Source organism: Cariama cristata, unplaced genomic scaffold (genome assembly GCF_000690535.1).
Source record: "Cariama cristata isolate BGI_N322 unplaced genomic scaffold, ASM69053v1 scaffold499, whole genome shotgun sequence".
Lineage (NCBI taxonomy): Eukaryota > Metazoa > Chordata > Aves > Cariamiformes > Cariamidae > Cariama > Cariama cristata.
This window is the reverse complement of record NW_009633797.1, coordinates 1-18,313: the sequence shown is the minus strand read 5'-3', so window position 1 is coordinate 18,313 and position 18,313 is coordinate 1. Positions and strand designations below refer to the sequence as shown.

At 48.8% G+C, this 18,313-nt stretch overlaps 1 protein-coding gene across 1 annotated transcript; it reads left to right on the top strand.

Annotated features, from left to right (window-relative positions):
• Positions 1 to 8,692: 8,692 nt before the first annotated feature.
• LOC104166797 (von Willebrand factor A domain-containing protein 1-like) lies at positions 8,693 to 17,567 on the top strand (the record flags this gene model as incomplete). The annotated part of the gene is made up of 2 exons (XM_009706869.1): positions 8,693 to 8,765; positions 17,004 to 17,567. Coding segments are annotated over exons 1-2 (637 nt in total), but the record flags the coding sequence as incomplete, so codon positions are not given.
• Between the last annotated feature and the right edge of the window lie 746 nt (positions 17,568 to 18,313).

Genomic DNA, 18,313 nt, shown 5'->3' with positions numbered 1-18,313 from the left:
GCAGAGATGTTCTGGTTAAGCTATAGCACGGCTGGCGCTCTCCACCCTGATATTAAGTGGACGTTGCACTTTCCTGCTGGACTCTGCAGCTGAGGAGGGAATACAATACCTTCTCCTCTGGGAGCTTGCCCCTTTTTGTTTGTAAACGCCCATGGTTTCTCAGGGATAAACACGAAATATTTCCCCTCTCTTCAGAGCCGTTAAGCTCATGCGCCCAACTGAGTCTGAGAATCAGTATGAGCCGCGTGGGGAAGGTGGTTCAGCAAGGATACAGGAATCTCTGTGGTCTGAATCGACCACTCTTCCCCTAAGTCCTCTGTGTGAGTGGGCAACTCTGAAGCTCATAACACAAGCTTTCCAGTCTTTGGAAAGAGATGTTGGCCCTAAGGACCCGGTGGGTCTCTGTTAGGAACTATCACGGGCCCACCCAGGGTTGTACCCTCGCTCCTTTGCAGTTCTTGGCACTGTGGAGACAGCTCTTCACGTGCAACTTCTACCCACTTGTGGCAACACGGGGAAAGAGAACGCCATTCCTGTAAAGACTCAGGCTCCAAAAGTCAATTGTGTTTTGCACATCTGCATCCTCCTCCCCTAGTATTAACGTCGGGGTTGTGCTCACCGCCCAGCGTGTATTGTGGGGGAGTCCGTGCCTTTTGTACACGCAAGGATGGCTGAGCCTGTGTCCTGCCTATTTATTTGTAAGGGTAGTGTTTCCTATCCTGCTCTTCTTCGAAGTCCTAGGCTGAGCTGAAAGCACAGGAGTGAAGCAGTGAAGCAAAGAACTCGTTCTGTCAGCTCATCCTTGGCAGGGAAGTTGATGCCTGTGGACAGCCACTAGCATCTCTGGCAGTGGGGTGGAGGATGCGTTATGACAACCCAACAGTTATTAATTCAGCCCGCTGCGCACAAAGGAGGACCCTCGACAGTAAGTGGGAGAGACAGGGCTAGAGATGTTAGTTATTTCTGACCTACCTGACAAAAGGAGAAATCCAGGAGCATCTGAATGAGCAATGAGCCACTTACATTGCCTTTTGCTCTTTCTCCTGTTTTACCCCTTCGCTACTACATCCCCGTGCGGGGCAGCCTACTCTAGCTGTGAGCAGTTATGGGAGGTCAAGGGAATTACAACAGTTCCAGGCAGGAGCAAGGAGAACATAAAATCTCTGGGCTTGTGGTACCCTGAACTCAGATGGGTAAGTAAGCCTGGACTAAGTCAGGCCTGAGTTCTTGAGCTCTGCCTTGCACTGCTGGCATCCAGCCCTCCTGCTTTTTTTCCCCCCCTCTGTATCAGGTTGCTCTTTAATCTCCTCCTGGAACTCTGCAAATTATTTAATTTGTTCCTACAAATTTAAACCGCTTTAGAACCCAGAGGCAAGGTGAAAGCAAGAAGCTGGTTGAACTCCATGCAATTTTTATGAGCTTGTAAACAAAACTGGCTCAGCTGGAGTTCAGAAAGTCAGGCTGCTGCACAGCTATGTGGTAAACATACGTCTGACTCAAAGTGCCACTGCATACAGTGGTCTGTTTTTCCTAATACCATTCCTTTCAGCCCATAATGGAACTGTATGTATTAGCTCTTAACAACAGTCAAGTCTGGGTTTGTGGCTGGCTCAAAAAGAGCGGCGCAAAGCCCCATACCAGTCCATCGCTGCAGTTTTCCCTTAAAGGGCTGTAAATGCCTTTACAAATGTGAAAGAAGCAGCAGCTGCTGTTAGCTCTGGGCCAGTTGTCCTGAAGACAATGGGAGCATTATATCATTAAAACATGGTCCCTGTACGCCCTACGATATAATTACGTGGTCTCTTGCCCCGATGTATGGATTACATCGGACGCAATTAAATTTTGGAATGGTCTACTCATTTAGGGCACACTTTCTCAGGCCTGGGATGATTTCACTGACTGGTGATGGGAGCTGGCTTGCAGATAAGGCGGCTTGATATCGGCAGCTTTGCTCTACAAGCTGTGCTGGGACAATTTCAACAGGTTTGAGTCGCAGTTTGCAGAGTCACGATGCTGCATCGGCTCTGAAGCAAAGCAGCAGCACCAAGATCTACCAGCTGAAGCTGGCCCTGTTTCTTATTTCTAGTCCTACTTTGTTCCCTCTGCTTCTTGCTCATATCCATGACATGTGATTTTATTTTTTTTCAAAAAAAAAGGTGATAAAGGAACAGTGCTTGCTATATGACGTGCCTTCTGGGAGTGACTTGCCGATGCTGTCATAAGCCCATTTTTGAAGCAGGTAGAGCGCTTGGAGCTGGTCCTGGACAGGTGACTGGATGGAGAGAGGAGGGTCAAGTCCAGCACTTTCCCAGTCCCACTGGACTTGCCTTGAAGACAGTCTTGTTGCTGAAATACTGATTTCTTATAGGATCTGAAGTGCTGCTCTTCTTGCCTGACCCCTTGGAATCCAAGCCCAGCTCCTGAAGGCTGTGAGGGAAAGGGTGCAGAGGCGTTGCCTTGCATTGCTTCAGCATCCTGTGTAGGCTCTTTATTGCACTTGGCGGTCTCATGGTTTGCCTCAGTCTACTGGGTTTGGCTGGAAGGGAGTTAATTTTCTTCACAGCAGCCTGTACGGTGCTGTGTTTTGGATTTATCACTTAAATAGCATTGATAATTCCCTAATGTTTTGGCTATCGCCGAGCTGTGCTTGCATAGTGTTGAGGCTTTCTTTTTCCATCCATGCCCACCACCCCCTCCTCTGAGTAGGCTGGGAGTGTGCAAGAAGTTGGGAGGGATGCAGCTGGGACAGCTGGCCTGTATTGACAACAGGGATATTCCTTAATGTGTGACGTACTCAGCAATAAAACTCACGGAAAATGGGAAAGTGGGGACTTCTGGGGTTATAGGATTTGTCTTCCCAAGCAACTTTTACATACGTTGAAGCCCTGCTTTGCAGGAAGTGACTAAACATCTGTTTGCTCATGGGAAGCAGGGAATAAGTTCCTTATTTTGCTTTGCTCGTGTATGTGGCTTTGCTTCACTTATTAAACTGTTCTTACTTTGACCCATGAGTTTCTTGGTGCTGGTGGATGCTTAGCTGCCAGCTGGGGTCAACCCCCCACGCCTAGCTATAAAATTTGCTTGCAGTCAAGATGCTCTTTTCATCAAGATGTTCTTCAGCAGCTTGCTCACATGTTCCAGCACTGACAGCCACTACCTCCTCTCCCTGAAAAGTGGAAAAAATGGCACTTTATAAATGAAAAGGCGTTTCACTTGTAAATGCTAATCCCCTCCCAAAATGCTATGGTATGACTCAAATGAATGTGTGCCTTTTCAGTCGCTCTGTGATGCTCTTTCGAAATGCTGTTGCAAAGAGCTAGTGGGCTGCTACGATTGTCTAGAAGGTTAGCAGAACGAAACCATAGATGGAAACGTGCACAAGAAAAGCAGAAAGGGACCAGACAAATTGGATTCTGTCCCAAGAGAGATGCCAAGTGCACAGATGGTGCAACCTGGTACTAATAAGCTGCAGTGAGGAGACACTATTTACCTTGGATCTGTCCCCAAGATTCTAACTTTGGCTCTGGCATCCTGCTCAGCAAACTGCGCCCTCCCCCCTTAGTTGAACTGATGCTAATTCTCCGGATAAATTGGCAACAGCTTTAATTACCGTTTCTTTTTGCTCTGATATTATTTCCCTGCAATAAAATTACCCACAGATTCAGGACATCACAAGAGACAGCAGGTATGGAGGCATTGTGTGCTGAGGCTCTTTGGGAAGCTGGAGTTTGAGGAAGCCGATGGCTGTCTTGTGGCCTACCAGCAGGATTAGGTTCTCCTCCTTGGTGGGCAGATGTCCAGCTTCCACTGCCCCTTGTCTCGTGCTGATACTGTCTGGAATTCCTCAAGGCAGACTCTTGTGGAGAGACCAGGAGATGCCCAGAATGCACAGTTGGAGAGGAACTGCGGCAGTTGGTCCATCCCAACCCAGCTCAGAAGGTTTCTGGGGAGTGTAAGTCACTTTGGCGGCTGTGAGCCGATGCTTTGTGACAAATTGACTCCTTCAGAGCTCACCCAAGCATATGTTGTGCAGATTTCGTAAAACCTGAGGAGTAAATTGTATGCTGCCTGGGAGTCAGAGGGAACTGAAGCCTCTAGCATGAGCAGGCAATTGCTTAGAGAAACTCATCCCTCTCTGCATTAGACATCTGACATGCTTGTGTCTACCCGTGTGTTATTTCCATAAAGTCCTTCATTTTGAAATGGGCTGCTGCAAATACACGCAAGAGAAAACTAGGATGCTGTGTCCTGGCATGACCCCATGCTGGAGAGGGAAATAGCAAGAGTGCCCACCCATGGCAATGTTTCTGAAGAAGTATTTTCTTATTGCTGGGTGTTACCGGGCTATTTTTAGAAGGGTCCTGATAACTCTGCAGCCAGTTCTTCAATATTAGGATGGGAAGTAGCCTTTCCCAGTATACTGACACTACTCTAATTTGGGCGGCTGCATTCCTCCAGAGTAGATCTATCCTGCAAATTTTTTCACGTATCTTAAGCTTTAGCGTAATACTGCTGCAAGTAGTTGAAAAACTACTGCACTTCACCCCAGAAGTGGCTGTATTTTTGTGCTGGGTGACTTTTTAGGATGCTTTGGGATGAAAGAGATCATCTATAAGCTAGACTTTACCTCACTGTGGAGTCATTCCTAGTCACTGGGCAACTTTTGAGAAAAATAAAACTGGTGAATGCAGGGAGTAAACATGTCTATTTTTATAGTTTGCCTTCCAAGTCAAACAAAAATAAGAGCTGACTTGAGGCTGGTGATTGCATGACAGACTGTTAACTGAGAACTGACAACACAGGGCCGGATCCTCCCTGCTTGAAGTCAGAATGGCATTTCTGGAGTCGGTGGAGTTCAAGTTCACGCCCTCCAGCCCTGCGGCTTGTAGCTGTTTAAAAGTTTAATGTGACATAGTGGGGCAGTCAGGTGAGCCACGCGTGGTCGGTGTTCGGATGAAGACCTGGAGTTAGCGGTGGATATTGGTGATTCAGTTGCTATCTGCATCCTCTGCGTCAGCATCGAACTGATGGCTCAGCATGAGCTGGCAGAGGTCTTGCCTTCCACCCCAAGACCCAGGCACGTGCAGACAAGTTGAATTATCGTTACCTTGGGTAACTGCTCACCTGTGCTGGGCTGCACAACCCTTCCCTGGAGTTCAAGGGACAGCTTTTTACCCACATCGTTCTTCCAATGCTGCAGAGCTGCTTTGCTTCCTTTCCAAATGGGGAATTTCCAAATTGCCATATATAGATAACCCCTCCAAACAAAAACTTTTATGCAGAGCTGAAACAAGGCTGTGTTCCCAAAAGGCTGTTTGTTTCAGCTGCGGTAATTTGTCTCGGAAAGGATATTGCATCTCTTCAGAAACTGCCTCTTGTTTACATCCCCAGAATGTCAGGGCAGCTGCAGCACGCCACCGAAGCCTTCCCGCGCGCCGAACGCTGAAGGGTAGTACTGAGGGTTTGTGCTGTACAATGTATGTCTGAGTCTCAGTAATATCACAACCAAAATACGGTAAGTTGGCTGTTGGAGGGTTTTGTTTGGAGTTTTTTTTCTTGTTTTTCTTTTAACAATTGTTAATTGTTGCTGAGCTGTTCTTGGCACGGTGAGATAATCGTCCCGAGTGAACTTCAGTTAAGTCAGTGACAGGTGGAGAACGTGAGCTTAGCAGTGATGGGGAGCGGAGCTTAAGCTGAGATCTGCAGCCAGATTCTGATGGCGTTTAAACAGGAGCAAATCTGGAGCGGTGCTGCTGGCTTCACAGTGCAGGATGCAACTAGGGAAGAATCAGAGTATACACATGCACCAGTCTTACTGGAAACAGGATCTGTCAATTACAGTAAAGTTTAAAAATAAAACAAAATTGTATAAGATCTAATTATTTTTCGGGCTGTTTTTTCCTGCTTCCACCTGTCCCAGCAGGACTTGCATAGAGATAAAGGCTGAAATCTCTCCAGGCTGCAGGGTGTGAGACTGAAAGGCATTCACATTGATAAACTCACAAAAGAGGGAATTATTCTAAGATGAGCAATGCTTCCGTCGAAAGACTTCCTTGGGAAGTGAGTAATGGAAGGAAATCATCTCCATATACCCACCAGCCCTAGTCAAGGGGCTATGAACACGCATCCGTGAGCCCTGGCAACCAGACCCATAGCGTTTCTAGCCCACTGTCTTTGCTGTCATTTTCTCTGACAATGGGGCAGAAGGAGGATAGGACCGGGAGCAGATGGATGTCCAGGTTAGGTGATGAGAAGCAGATGGTTTGCAATGGGGCAACGCTTGCTTCCTTCAGCCCATCCCTTCCACGTCCCAGGTCCAGAATACAACCAGTGTGAGAGCGGCAAGTAGGATATAGTCACCAGAATGGCAAGTAGGTTATGTTCACCAGCAGAGAACAAGGATGCGACTGAACAAGTACTTCACTCAACAGTGGTTTGGAACATGTTTTGCCTTCTTGGCTGCCATCATGGTCAATCCATCAGCAAGTGAATTGAATGTGAATCTGTGCAATGAGAATTGATGAATTTGCTCAGATTGGTGAATTAGACCATGGTGTGATTTGCTTTGCTGTGTAATTTTTCCCTGGAATCTTACTTTCCAAATGAGACTACAGAGAGTTTCACTGCTGGAGCACCTGTGTTTCCTACTGACTTCACCGTGAGGGCTGTTAAATTAGCACAACTCTGACGGGGACAGGTCCAAACCACACTGAGTCAGAGGGGAAAAAAAGTCTGCTCTTGATTTCAAAAAGGAATGATCAAGCCCACTGTGCCTATGGTCAGGCATAACTCAGCAGCTCGTATCCAGACTTCTTTCAGTGGGCTGTAACATTAAGAAACCCTGCTCTGTGTCAGGGAAACCAGCTCCACCATAGCTATTGCACCAGGATCCGGATCCCACCGTTGAGGGGATCTCACAAGTTACATGCGGTTGGTATGGGAGCAGGGGTATCTGATTCTCTTGAGTAGCTGGGATAATGCTTATTGCAGCCTGTGTGAATCGGTGGGTGAGGGTTATGCTACGTGGGATTGAGGTATCGTACAACCTGGTATTGCAAAGCTCCTTTGATGCAGCTGGGTACCAAACTGGGAGGAGAAACATAAACAAGTGCCCAGGAAGTTTAACTAGCTGCCTGAATCCATGGTTTCTCGATGGGATCTGATTTCTTGGGCTTGTTCTGGCTTTCCATTTGGTTGATGAGTTTGGATACAACTTTTTTTTTCCCTAACCTGCACAGGTCCTTGGCTCCTAACTCCTGTTCACTTTTTTTACAGTTCCCAGGAGAGAGAAAATCAAATTGGAGGAAATATTGCTCACCAGTTTCAGAAATCCCACAGGCTTCTAACCATTCTTCCTTTGCTACTTTTTAGTCTGTCTTCTTGGTCATTCCTCGTGTTAAGGGAGATGATGATTGATCGGTCTCTTCATAATTGGGTGTAACTTTCCAGCTTTTCTCTACTAGTAATGTTTTGGATCTGTCCAGAAGTAGCGCATGTTAAAACCCAAAGAGAAAGAAGAGAAAGGGACTATTGTCACCTCTGCCTGCTGAGTAGGAGCCAAAAGCAGATGTATGGACAGCAGGACAGCTATGAGAAGGGAAACCAGGTTTGGTCCGGTTTTTGTTCTGGCAAAACTCTCCCGCGTACAGGGGAAACGGAGAGGCCGCGTGCCTGTGAAGGTTGAACTGGAAGTATTTTGGTATATGCTGTCTGCCAAACTCTTCTCCATCCAGTAAGTTATTTGTCACAGGTTTATCTTCAGGCGTGTGAGTCCCCTTTGACTCAGAAGTCACAAATTTGAGAACTTATTTAACGCCATACCAAAGGGAGATCATCAGTGGGCACGTAGCAGGCTGCGTGTACCAGAGGATATTGCTTCATGCCCTGTTCTTCGCGGCTGATGCTCCCCATCTCGACACACTCTGCTTTTCTGGGGGCCTTTGGCACCAGCTCTTCTCCGGGGTAACGCAGCAAAGCACGGTGTGTGTTCGTAGCCCTCGTGTGTGGCGTGGGGCAGCCCACGGGAAGGGAGGGACACACGCTGGGCAGTGCTAGGACCTGGAGGAACGCTCAGCCTGCCTCCTCCCAGAAGATTAGCCAATATTGCCAGGGCAGGGCATGTTCCCCAGCCTTTCTACTTTTTCTTTCCTCTATTTACGTGTTTTTCCTTCTTCTAGTTCATTCCAGAGCAGAGCAGCTTTGGATTTCTCTGAGCTTGCCTTTTTTTTTTCTTCCCCCTGGTAGTTGGGCTGCTGCCAGCATCTTGCAGGGCCAAAGTTTTATCTATAGGGATATATTTATTATTTTTTTTTCAAACCAGTCCAGCTGCACGCAGACTGCCTGCAATTGAATCCACGCTGCCGGGGCAAGTTTAACTCGGGAGAGCAAAAAAACAGCAGGAGCGGTGTTTGTGCCTCTCCTTCAGCTATTCCTGTCAAGATGGATTTATGACTTTAAAAGGAGTGGAGGGGGGGGGGAAGGAAAATTGCCTACAGGAGCCAGAGCTTACACCACAGCCCAGCAAAACGCACATAAAGAAGCAGTCGGATCTCAAGACATGAGCAGCAGAGAAGTGGCACCCTGGGATCTGGTGGATCCTTGCATATAATATGACTGATCTTAAGCTTTTCATCTGCCTTCACAGAGCCAAACTTTTGGATTTAAGGTAGTTTGCCCAGGACCAGACTTTGCTATGTTGGCCAAGACGGTGCTTTCGCTTGGTCTGTGGCTGCAGTTTGCTGTGGGACAGAACGCACCTGAGAGGGGTGAGTACCCGAAAAGGCAAGGTGTTCCCTTACTTTCCCCTATTTAATACCTCCTGGTCCTTCGAGCTTCTCGTAAAAACATTTTCAGCATAAAAACTGAAGTTATATTGCTGCTTAGGTGCATAGTTATATGTTACTTTGCTGGCATAAGGACAAAACAAACAAACAAAACCTTTCTAGAATTGCGATATTAAAAGAAATTTTATCTTGCTTGGTTTTAGTAGCGGAAAGGAAACTGTTTCAGAAACTGCTTGCAGCGTTTAGTGCGATTATATGGAAAAAGTCCTGGCTCCTCTCTGTTAGCTGTGTACTGTGGCACACCAATTAACAGAAGTAAAACCAGTGATTGATACTATACCTGCCTTGTTCTCTTGCTGATCTCTGTAACTCAATCACTACATTTCCTCTTTAAAATGCTTTCTCTTGGAGACTGTTCAGGGCAAACGGTTATGGGTCTGTCTCGCAGAACTGACAGCGGGGAAAGGGCCACGGAGGAGATAAACGTCTCATTTCTGGGTCCTGCACCGGCGTGCTGGGCAGAAGCCGTAGCCCCCGTCGCGATGGTTAAGCTGACGCAATTACTTTTGTTCTGCCTCCTGTTCACAAGGAGAAGAAGGTTCTGCCCTTGGACTGCAGGGCTCCTGCTGGCTGCCTCTGGTTTTCACTGCACCTGGGCAATGTCCTGCGGTGTGAAAGGAGAAGGGAAGCTCTTGTCTACCTGGATGGGAGCTCCTGGGGCTCAGACGGCAGCCCAGACTGCTGGGGTCCGGTTCTGGTATGCAGAGCAGACTGTTTATTGCTCGCATCCCCTTACAGGGGACTGGATTGTGTCCCTCGGTGACACCAGCCAGTTCAGGAATGGTGCTGCTGCCTCTGGCATTGTCACAATGCTGGATGTCCACACAGGGAGCAGTTATTCCTATTGTCATGCATCTCTGCTGCCATGGGAGTGTATGTGGCAGTTCCCCAGCCCAGGCTAAAAAAACCCCAATGCTTAGACCTTCAGAGTATGTGGGAAAAGCAAACCATGGCTTTGCAGAAGGATTGTGCCTTGCTCCAGAAGCGAAGTTGTGCATGTTGCCTTGTTGATGTGGCTGACTTTGGCTTGGAGACTGCCAAGTGCCTTGCGGGGAAATGAACCTGCCGGTGGGAAGGGTGCCCGTGCCCCAGAGGCTTTGATGTGGCGGCCTCCTGGGCTCCTCCTGGGTGCTTCCTAAAGCAACCTTGAGCAAACAGCCAGTCTGGCAGGGCTCCTGGGCATGGGCTAGCTCTTGTCTGGAGGTGCCATGGTGGTGTGCCGTGATCACACAATGAAAGGAACTGTTTGGGAGGTAGGATACATGCTCATAACTCTGTTTCCTAGGGACTTGGACTGAGTGTGAATGATTGTGGCTTTATTCTCAGCTGCAGTGGACAAAGTGAGGAAGCTACTGGGTGCCAGTGGTTTTTCTACATGCAGGGGAACGCTTAGCTCTTTCAGGGCAATGGCTGTTGACCTAGTGCACCAAGGCACAAAGTCAAGGCAGAGCATTGCATGACCAGCTCCACCACTTTCCTCTTTGGGTCCAGGTTTAGATCTCTGTTGCATCAGTGTAAAGTTTGAGCTTTGATAAATGAAACTTAGGCTGTCAGTACTAGTTACTCTGGACGAGCATCAGCAGAAAATGATGGGGATGTTGCCATCCCTGTGGGTGCAGCAAGTGAAACATAAAGACAGCCCATCCATACGCACTTTGTAGAGGGCCCTGCACGTACTGATCTCTGAAGCATAGCTCAGTACCTGGCGTAATTCCTTGATTCCAGGACTCTTGAGACTCTAAATAAAACAGCGGAGATAGTGAAACTCTTGGAAAGATCATAAGAGATGGTAACCTGGCTTCCTCCCTGCCAGAGGAATTCATCTGAAGGGCCATTTCTCAACCTACAGCCTGTAATCTACGGCATGGACGAGCTGGAACCTGCGTAGGCAGTTTGGGCTTTCAGTCACACAAGTATATTTTCCTTGGTGGAGCTCAGCTCCTTAAAAAGGCAAGTGATTTAGCTGTCTCCCATGGCATAGGCCTCTTTCTGATGTGGTTTTTTAAGTGTAAAATACCTCCTGGCTGGCTTGGTGGGATACCTCTCCTTCTGGGAGAGGCCGTACCTTTCTCCTCCTGCCTCTCACTGCCATCCCAAGGGGCCCCAGGGATGCACACACGGCGTTCTCCAGCCTCCAAACCCGGCTCTGCTTCTAGTAGGACTTTTCTCCTTGCATGGCCAAACAATGAGAAGGGAAGACAAACAGGGAATTTCAAACATAGTTAACCAAGACAGGATGTGATATCGTTTTTGGCTGTTAAATCCTTTATGCTCTACAAGTTCCAAGTCCCATGTACATCAGGCATGTGGCGTGTGTTCAGGTCCCAGCTGAGAGCGCAGGGATGAAGCAGATGGCTCCCGTCAGTATTTCGGTGTAAGACAGGGAAGTCTGACCAGCTGTTTTTCTCCTGGAAAAGCCAAGCATTTAAATAGGCAGCACTGTGACTCCATGGTGACATTTTGCTCCCGTATTGATCCCTTCAAAACACCGCTTTGCACGGCTGATCTGTGTCTGCTGACCACGTTACTAGCTAGAGGATGCTGCCGTGTGTTCTCCCTTGTTCCCTAGGCTTAAGTAGAGGAGCAGCAATGATACGAGATCTGCAGAATTATTCCTCAGCTCTTCAGAAGCAAAGGCGTGACAGTTCAGGAGGCAGGGAGGTGCTAATGGATGCTGCTTCTCTCCGAATCCCACTGAAAGTGAGAAATCTTCCTTGGGGATCTTGCCAAACAGCCGGTTGTCTTTTGCTGTAAAGCAGGGAAACTGCTTGAAAACAGCAGCTGCTTGCGTAAGGCAGGGATTTACTGGTAACAGATCTCCACAGCCCCACCTCTGCACGGATGGCATGTTTATATTGGATGGAGGACAAAGAACAGGAAGAAAAATGAGGGAATTGAAAACCTAAACCTGAAGGGAAGGACGACGGAGTGTCCAGTCACTTTATAAGCGTTGCCACACTCTTGATGTAGTGAGATCCTTTGTCTAGATTTCTTTTTTTATGGATCCTTCCTGCTTTATCTAAATGGGAGGAATTTGTTTCCATCTTAGTCAGGGCTGAGTGTTAAGTAAAGGTAACTGTGATGGTATTTGCCTGTATGAAGGATTAGCCTTCTGCTCCACCCACAGACAATCCCTTTAGCTCCAAACTATATACCTGCCCGCCAGCATAACTTGCTTTTTGTTAACCAGTTGTTAACCAGTCGGTGTTAACCAATGCTTTCTACTCTCCAGGCAGAACGTTGTGGTGTCAAGCTGCAGAGCCTCCTAATGAACACAGCTATTTCCAGCAAACATGTATGATGGGGCAAACTGGTGTTTAAAGCATGTTAACATTAAACCCAGCTCTCTCGGTGTCCCAGAGCTGTAGGGTACACTCGAGAGTGCAATTTGACAGGGCCATTGCTCTTGACTCTCCTTTGATGTCCTCTTTTGAGGATGTGCTCCACGCTGGTTTTCACCCATGCCTTCCCCCATGCAGGTAGTTCTGGCAGTACTGGGATTTTGCTTGCGTCGGTTCCCTTGTAATAAATTCCAAATTCCCCTCCCAGAGCGCTCGTGCAGAGTGTGACCTTGTTTCTCACTTGTGCGCAATGTCCTTTGGCCATTGATCCCTGCCCTGCCGGGGTCAGAAGCTTTCACAGAAGCTGTTTGCTGCAACGTTTGGGAAATGAGTGAGGAGCAAAGGGGAGAAGTAATGATTTCCTCCTCAGAGGCGGCAATCGTGTTGCCAAGATCTCTGGCTATGGCTTGCCGGCCAAGTAAGTGGCTTGTACTTCTTCCAGTGGAGGGGAAAGCGTAGAGCCATGGCTACATCTGTTTGCTTTGCTTCGTGCGAGCAGAAGCTCTAAACAAAGCCCTTGTTTCTCTGCCCTGCTGGAATGCCCTTAGGAGGTAGGGAGCTCTAGGAACCGGTGGCAGGGACCCATAGGTCACAGGTTCAGCTCTACTGTGTGATGCGGTGATGAAATCGTAGGATGCTTACTGGACTTGACTTTTATTTTTTGCTCAGCTCTGACTGCCGAGTTGCTGGGGGTTCGTGTCTGCCAGACAGGGCCGAGTTGTGCTGGGTCACGCAGAATGGGCTGTCATCCATGTAGGCTGCAGGTCCTACTCCTGCCACCTCCCAGCATCTCTTGCTTAGTCACCTCCCAGTAACTTTAACGTTCTCCATTTCTGAAGGTTCCTGTGGTTTCAGGAGATCTGGTATGCCTCTGCCATCTCGGCCAACACCTACTGCAGGAGAGTGGTTCCTGTGGGGCCTTGGTCTCTGTAGCAGCACGGTGACTTGTAGGCAGCATGCTTATTTATTTGTGTGTTTAGAGACCATGTGTGCAACCACTCTGGCTTTCTTCCAGCGCACACCTATAGTGTAACACATGCAATAAGTGTGGTCCTGACTCTCACATGTCCCTCCTGTCCCCCATCCTTTCTCCAATGTACCTCTCCCTGACATTCCTGAGCACGTGGACATGAACACTCCTGCCGTGGCACAGACCCAGGCACTCACGCCCTAGTCGCACAGATGGGCATCTGAACAGTACCCAGTGAGGGAAATAAATAGCAGGGTAAAGACTCTTCAGATGAAGACTGGGCAGAAAGGATCAAGTCCCTGTGGCTCAAGCCTGAACTACTTCTTCGCCTTCTGTTTTCCCCCCCCGAACACCTTGTGTTGTACCCTGAATGGCTGCGCTCTTGCTGGTTCGTGATCTTTTCTGTGCTCGGGTCATTAGGTTTCACTGTTAGGACATCAGGTGATCCTGTGGGGTTTTTTCCCAGTTTTACTGCTTGCCCAGAGAAGCTGTGGCTGCCCCATCCCTGGGAGTATTTGAGGCCAGGTTGGATGGGGCTTTGAGCAACCTGGTCTGATGGAAGGGGTCCCTGCCCCTGGCAGGGGGTTGGAACTGGGTGAGCTTGAAGGTCCCTTCCAACCCAAACCATTCTGTGACATGTTATAGACCCTTTCTTACCCACTCGCTGTTCCCTTGCCCTGGTCCTTTCCTTCCTCTTGATTTTACCATCCCATAACCGCGTTTTGGAGTAGTGCCACAGTAGGGACTTAGCAACTCCCTGCTCATCTTTGCCAGGCTCATTGCTGTCTCTGGGCCTGCCTTGACATGGCTTTCTGCAAGGGAGAACTGTTTGCATGAGCTGTCTCCTTAGAGCAATTAATTTTACAGGAGCCTTTCCATGCAGCTGTCTACTGCCTTGTGGTTTTGGCTCCCACACATGGCTCCAGCACTCAACCGCTGTGTGCGGCACCAAGTCCATCCGTGCTCCAGAACCCCCGTTGCTTGGCTACCCCACATTCCTGATCCCTTCACTGATAGAGGAGCCCAAGTGGGCAGGCAGGAATCTCTGGTCCAAGGCTTTTTCTCCTTTCTTGCACCTCAGAAGTTGTCAGAAAGCAGGGTGGTGGTTAAAAGAATTCCCAATTCAGTATTGATGTTCCAGCTATTGTAGATCTCCCAAGCTTTGGGAGTGGGAGGAGGAGCAGTCCCCTATGCGTTTGTGCTTTCCACGCAGCAGTTTAATTGAAAGGGTAAGAAAAAAAGAGTCGAATGGAGTGCGACTCCAGGCCATACCCTCAGAAGCATGTTGTTCCTGACATGTTGCGTTCTTCTGCACAAATGGGTCTGTGCAACCCTTTCCCCAACATCTTGTCCGGAGTCCCTTTGAGGTGCTGCTCTGAAGACCGTCTGGGAAAGGAGGTCAATATGCATTCAGAAGAGCAAGAAATCATCAATAGGCTAGCTTTTTAAAAGTCATCTAAGGAGGAGTTCCTCCGCTCCAGACTTTCCTACCAACAGGGGTCTAAATGAGGGAGCTTTCTGCCAGTCTTGTGTGGGCCGTAGCCTTTGAACCGAGAGGCGGCCGGTTCTGAGAATGAGCCACCTCTCCTGGGAGAGCAGAGCCAGCAGTTTTTCTCATCAAGTTTCTTTATAATTTCATTCTTTTCCAAATACAGCTCATTTTTCTTCCAGGCACTGCCATTGTCATAAGATAGGATAAAGCTATACGTTGTTTTAGGCCCAAAAGACCTTGGCAGTTGCTCTCAGTCTTGCAATCGGTGGTTTACTTCTTTCTCCGGGACCGCTGCGCGTTAGCAGCAGCTCTGGATGGCAGAGGCTACTCCCTTGCATGGGGCACCACTGACCTGCTGGCTCGGGCTGGTGAGGAATGTTCCCAGCTCCTGGAGCAGGTCCACATCCAGCTTGGAGCAGAAAGTACTCGGGATCAGCCTGGTGTTGTGTAACAAGAGGTGTCAAGTACAAGCTGATGTAGCTCAGAGACGTTCTTTTCTGCGGCACCGAGAGCAGGTTCCAGGACTCGTGGGTTGTACTGTTGGCTCTACCCTGACTCTTGTGCCTCAGCTCCTGCCTCTTTCCGCTGCCCTGGCCTTTCAGTTTATCTGTCCTGGGTTAATAACATGTGCCTGGAAAGACTGGCATGAGGTTTTGTGAGTTGGCGCGGTGCTTGTGGATCCTGTATGAGTGTAGTGTGGAAGTGCTAGGTGTGCTCGGGAGCCAGAGGTCCCGTTGCTCCTGCAACGTCAGGTCCAGGGCATCTCTTCTACCCTGCTTGTGTTGGCTCCTTGCCCTGTTCCAGCCCCTGTCCTTGTGCAGGACCGAAGAATGAGGACGTGAGATTTGTGTCCTGGGAAATGCTGCAATGGCATTTTCTGCTCCCACCTGTTATGCATCTTCACTGAACGTGGACCAGAGGAATATCGAGCATTCATCCTGCCCTCGTTCCATGAGGACCTGTATTTGCAGTAGGGCGAATTCAGGCATATTTCATCCCAGTTTTTCAGGTTTTTTGGACTGCCTCTCCTCTTCCATGACTGGCCTTTTTCTTCTGAGAGACAGGGGGCCTGTTCTGGCCATCCAAGTAGCTCCTTGGACAGTAAGGATCATCCATGTGAATGGAAAGGAGGGAAAAAAAGTAACTATTGCACCTCCTTGCTGTCTTCATCTTTGCAAATGTATAGAACGTGAGTTTCTAAAACAAACTTGGCAACAAAGCCTGGAGGGTGGGGAGCCAATGCAGGCAGGGGGAGGTCTTCTCGCAGCTCCTAGAGAGCTCACCGCAGCGGCCAGGCGAGGTGCATCTTCAGCCTTACCTCTGTTGAACGGTGATTGATCTAGGGGAGGTGCAGAGCATGTAAAAGGAAGAAGCTCCAAAAGGCAAAATTTGTCTGTAGCATTGGCCTTTGCCAAGAGGCAGAGGACAAGCTGGACATAGCAGGGCTGAGATGTGCTGACTGTTCACTGTGAGTCTCTGTTGTCTGTCTCCACCGACCGAAGTACGTGGAGTATCGGACCTGCAACACTCATGTGCTTGGATATTGTGCCGTTGTTCACGGCCACGGACCAAGCACACCACTGGTGCTCAGGGCTGCTGCTGCTGTATTGCTGAGATGCTCCAACTGTTCCTTTGCATGTCTCATCCTCTTGGCCAACATGAAACCCTGTGGGATGGGTGGTGTGTTTGAAGTGTGCTGCTGAGGGGGTCCCATGGCCAGGTGGATCAGCGCAGGGCTGCTGTCCTGCGGTGCCTCCAAGAGCTCTTTCCAGCTCTGCTGCAGTGCTTTGGCTTCCCTCCTTGCAGTGACCCTCTTGGGCAGGGTCTAGATCAGGCTAAGCAGATGTGACGTCCCAAAGAAAGCAGTGGGAGACAAGTAGTCCAACGCAGGTCACAATCCTCCTATTCAGTGGTGTGGTGGTGGGGGGTCTCAAACTTTTTTCCTCTTTCTCTCTGTGATCCTGTAACCAATTCAGGTTCTTGAACCTCAGAGGACTTAACCAGTTTTCTGTTCACAACAGAAACAGCTTTTTTGGCAATAGACTTTAAAACAAAAGGTGCTAAGAGAAGTTAGTTTGTGAACAATCACAGGCAGGCCTCTGGCTAACACTTGAGTGTTAGCATCTCAAAGTGTTCGCAAAGAACGGTTGTGATCAAACTGCTGAGTCTAAGCAAAGCTGTCCAATGACGGGAGATGGGGTGAGCAGTTCTTGCAAATCCTGAGGTCTCTAACCAGCAAAATTCTCACTCAATTCTGAGATTTGGCACAAGATAACCAAGCTTTCCCAGCAGATGCCTGTGCAGGTATGGGTTCACATCATTCCACTAACGTACCTTCCTCTCTCTTCCCCTGCTAGGTCCCCAGCCATCTATTTCCAATTCAGAGGGGGACCTCCTCTTCTTGCTGGACAGCTCTGGCAGCGTCTCCTACTATGAGTTTTCCAAGGTCAAGGAATTCATCTGGGACCTTGTGCAACCTTTCACCTTTGGCCCCAAAGATGTCCAGGCCAGCATCATCCACATCAGCACTACGCCCACCATGGAGTTCCCGTTTGACCGGTACCTGTCTAGCGAGACTGTGCAACAAGCCATCCAGAACACTCGACAGCTCATGGGTGACACCAACACAGGCAAAGCACTCTCCTATGCCAAGGAGAAGTTCTTCAGTGATGAAGCTGGTGCTCGGCCAGATGTGCCCAAGGTACTGGTTTGGGTGACAGATGGTTTCTCCACTGATGACATCTCTGAACCCATGCAGCTCCTGAAGGACATGGGAGTGACAGTCTTCATCGTCAGCACTGGACGGGGGAATTACCTGGAGCTCTCGGCTGCTGCCAGCCAGCCTCCTGAGAAGCACCTGCACTTTGTGGATGTTGATGACCTACCCATCATCACACAGGAGCTTCGAGATGCTATCCTAGGTACGGTGGGGTTGGGCTGTGGTCACTGGGAGTTTGCAATAGGGCTGAATAAGAGTTAATGCCTGGCTCTGCAGGGTAGGCAGCGTGAGAATCCCCTAAAACCAATGGTCCTCCTGACCCACAGCTGCTGCCCTTGCAAACTGAGGTGCTTTATCCACAATGCTGTAGGTCCAAGTATAAACCAAGGCTTTGAGGAGGTCTGGGACAAATATCTCTGTTGCTCTTGGAAGGTCCCATGACTGATTGGGACAAATTCCCTTCTGCAGACCTGTTGGTGAGATGAACTTGTGTTTGTAATGAGTTGTACGGTTGTTAATGAAGGAAGGAGGCTCAGGCAACATATTATCTAGATTCTTTAAAAATCCACAAGACTTTGAAATGTATCACGCAGGTCACAGACATCCATACAATTCCAGCGCGGCATGAAAATGCCCCCACCTGCACAGGTTAATTGTTAACCAAAAACTTCCTGAACAGGCAATGATTTAACTCCACTAAGAGGTTGCTGACTGCAGGAGCTAGGTGCCTAAGCCCCTTGGACTTGATTTTCACATTCAGGGTGAATTTTTTTTCTTGAAAATGCTGTCTGGCTATGTGCCTTCTGATGGACGCAGAGGACACGAATGTGTCGAACACGTTGAGTGCACAAAAAGGGATGTGTATGCCTGGGAAGGATTTGGTCTGGTCAGCTCCCTCAAACTCTTGTCTAGGGTAGATCTGACTTATATTTTATATATATTATATTT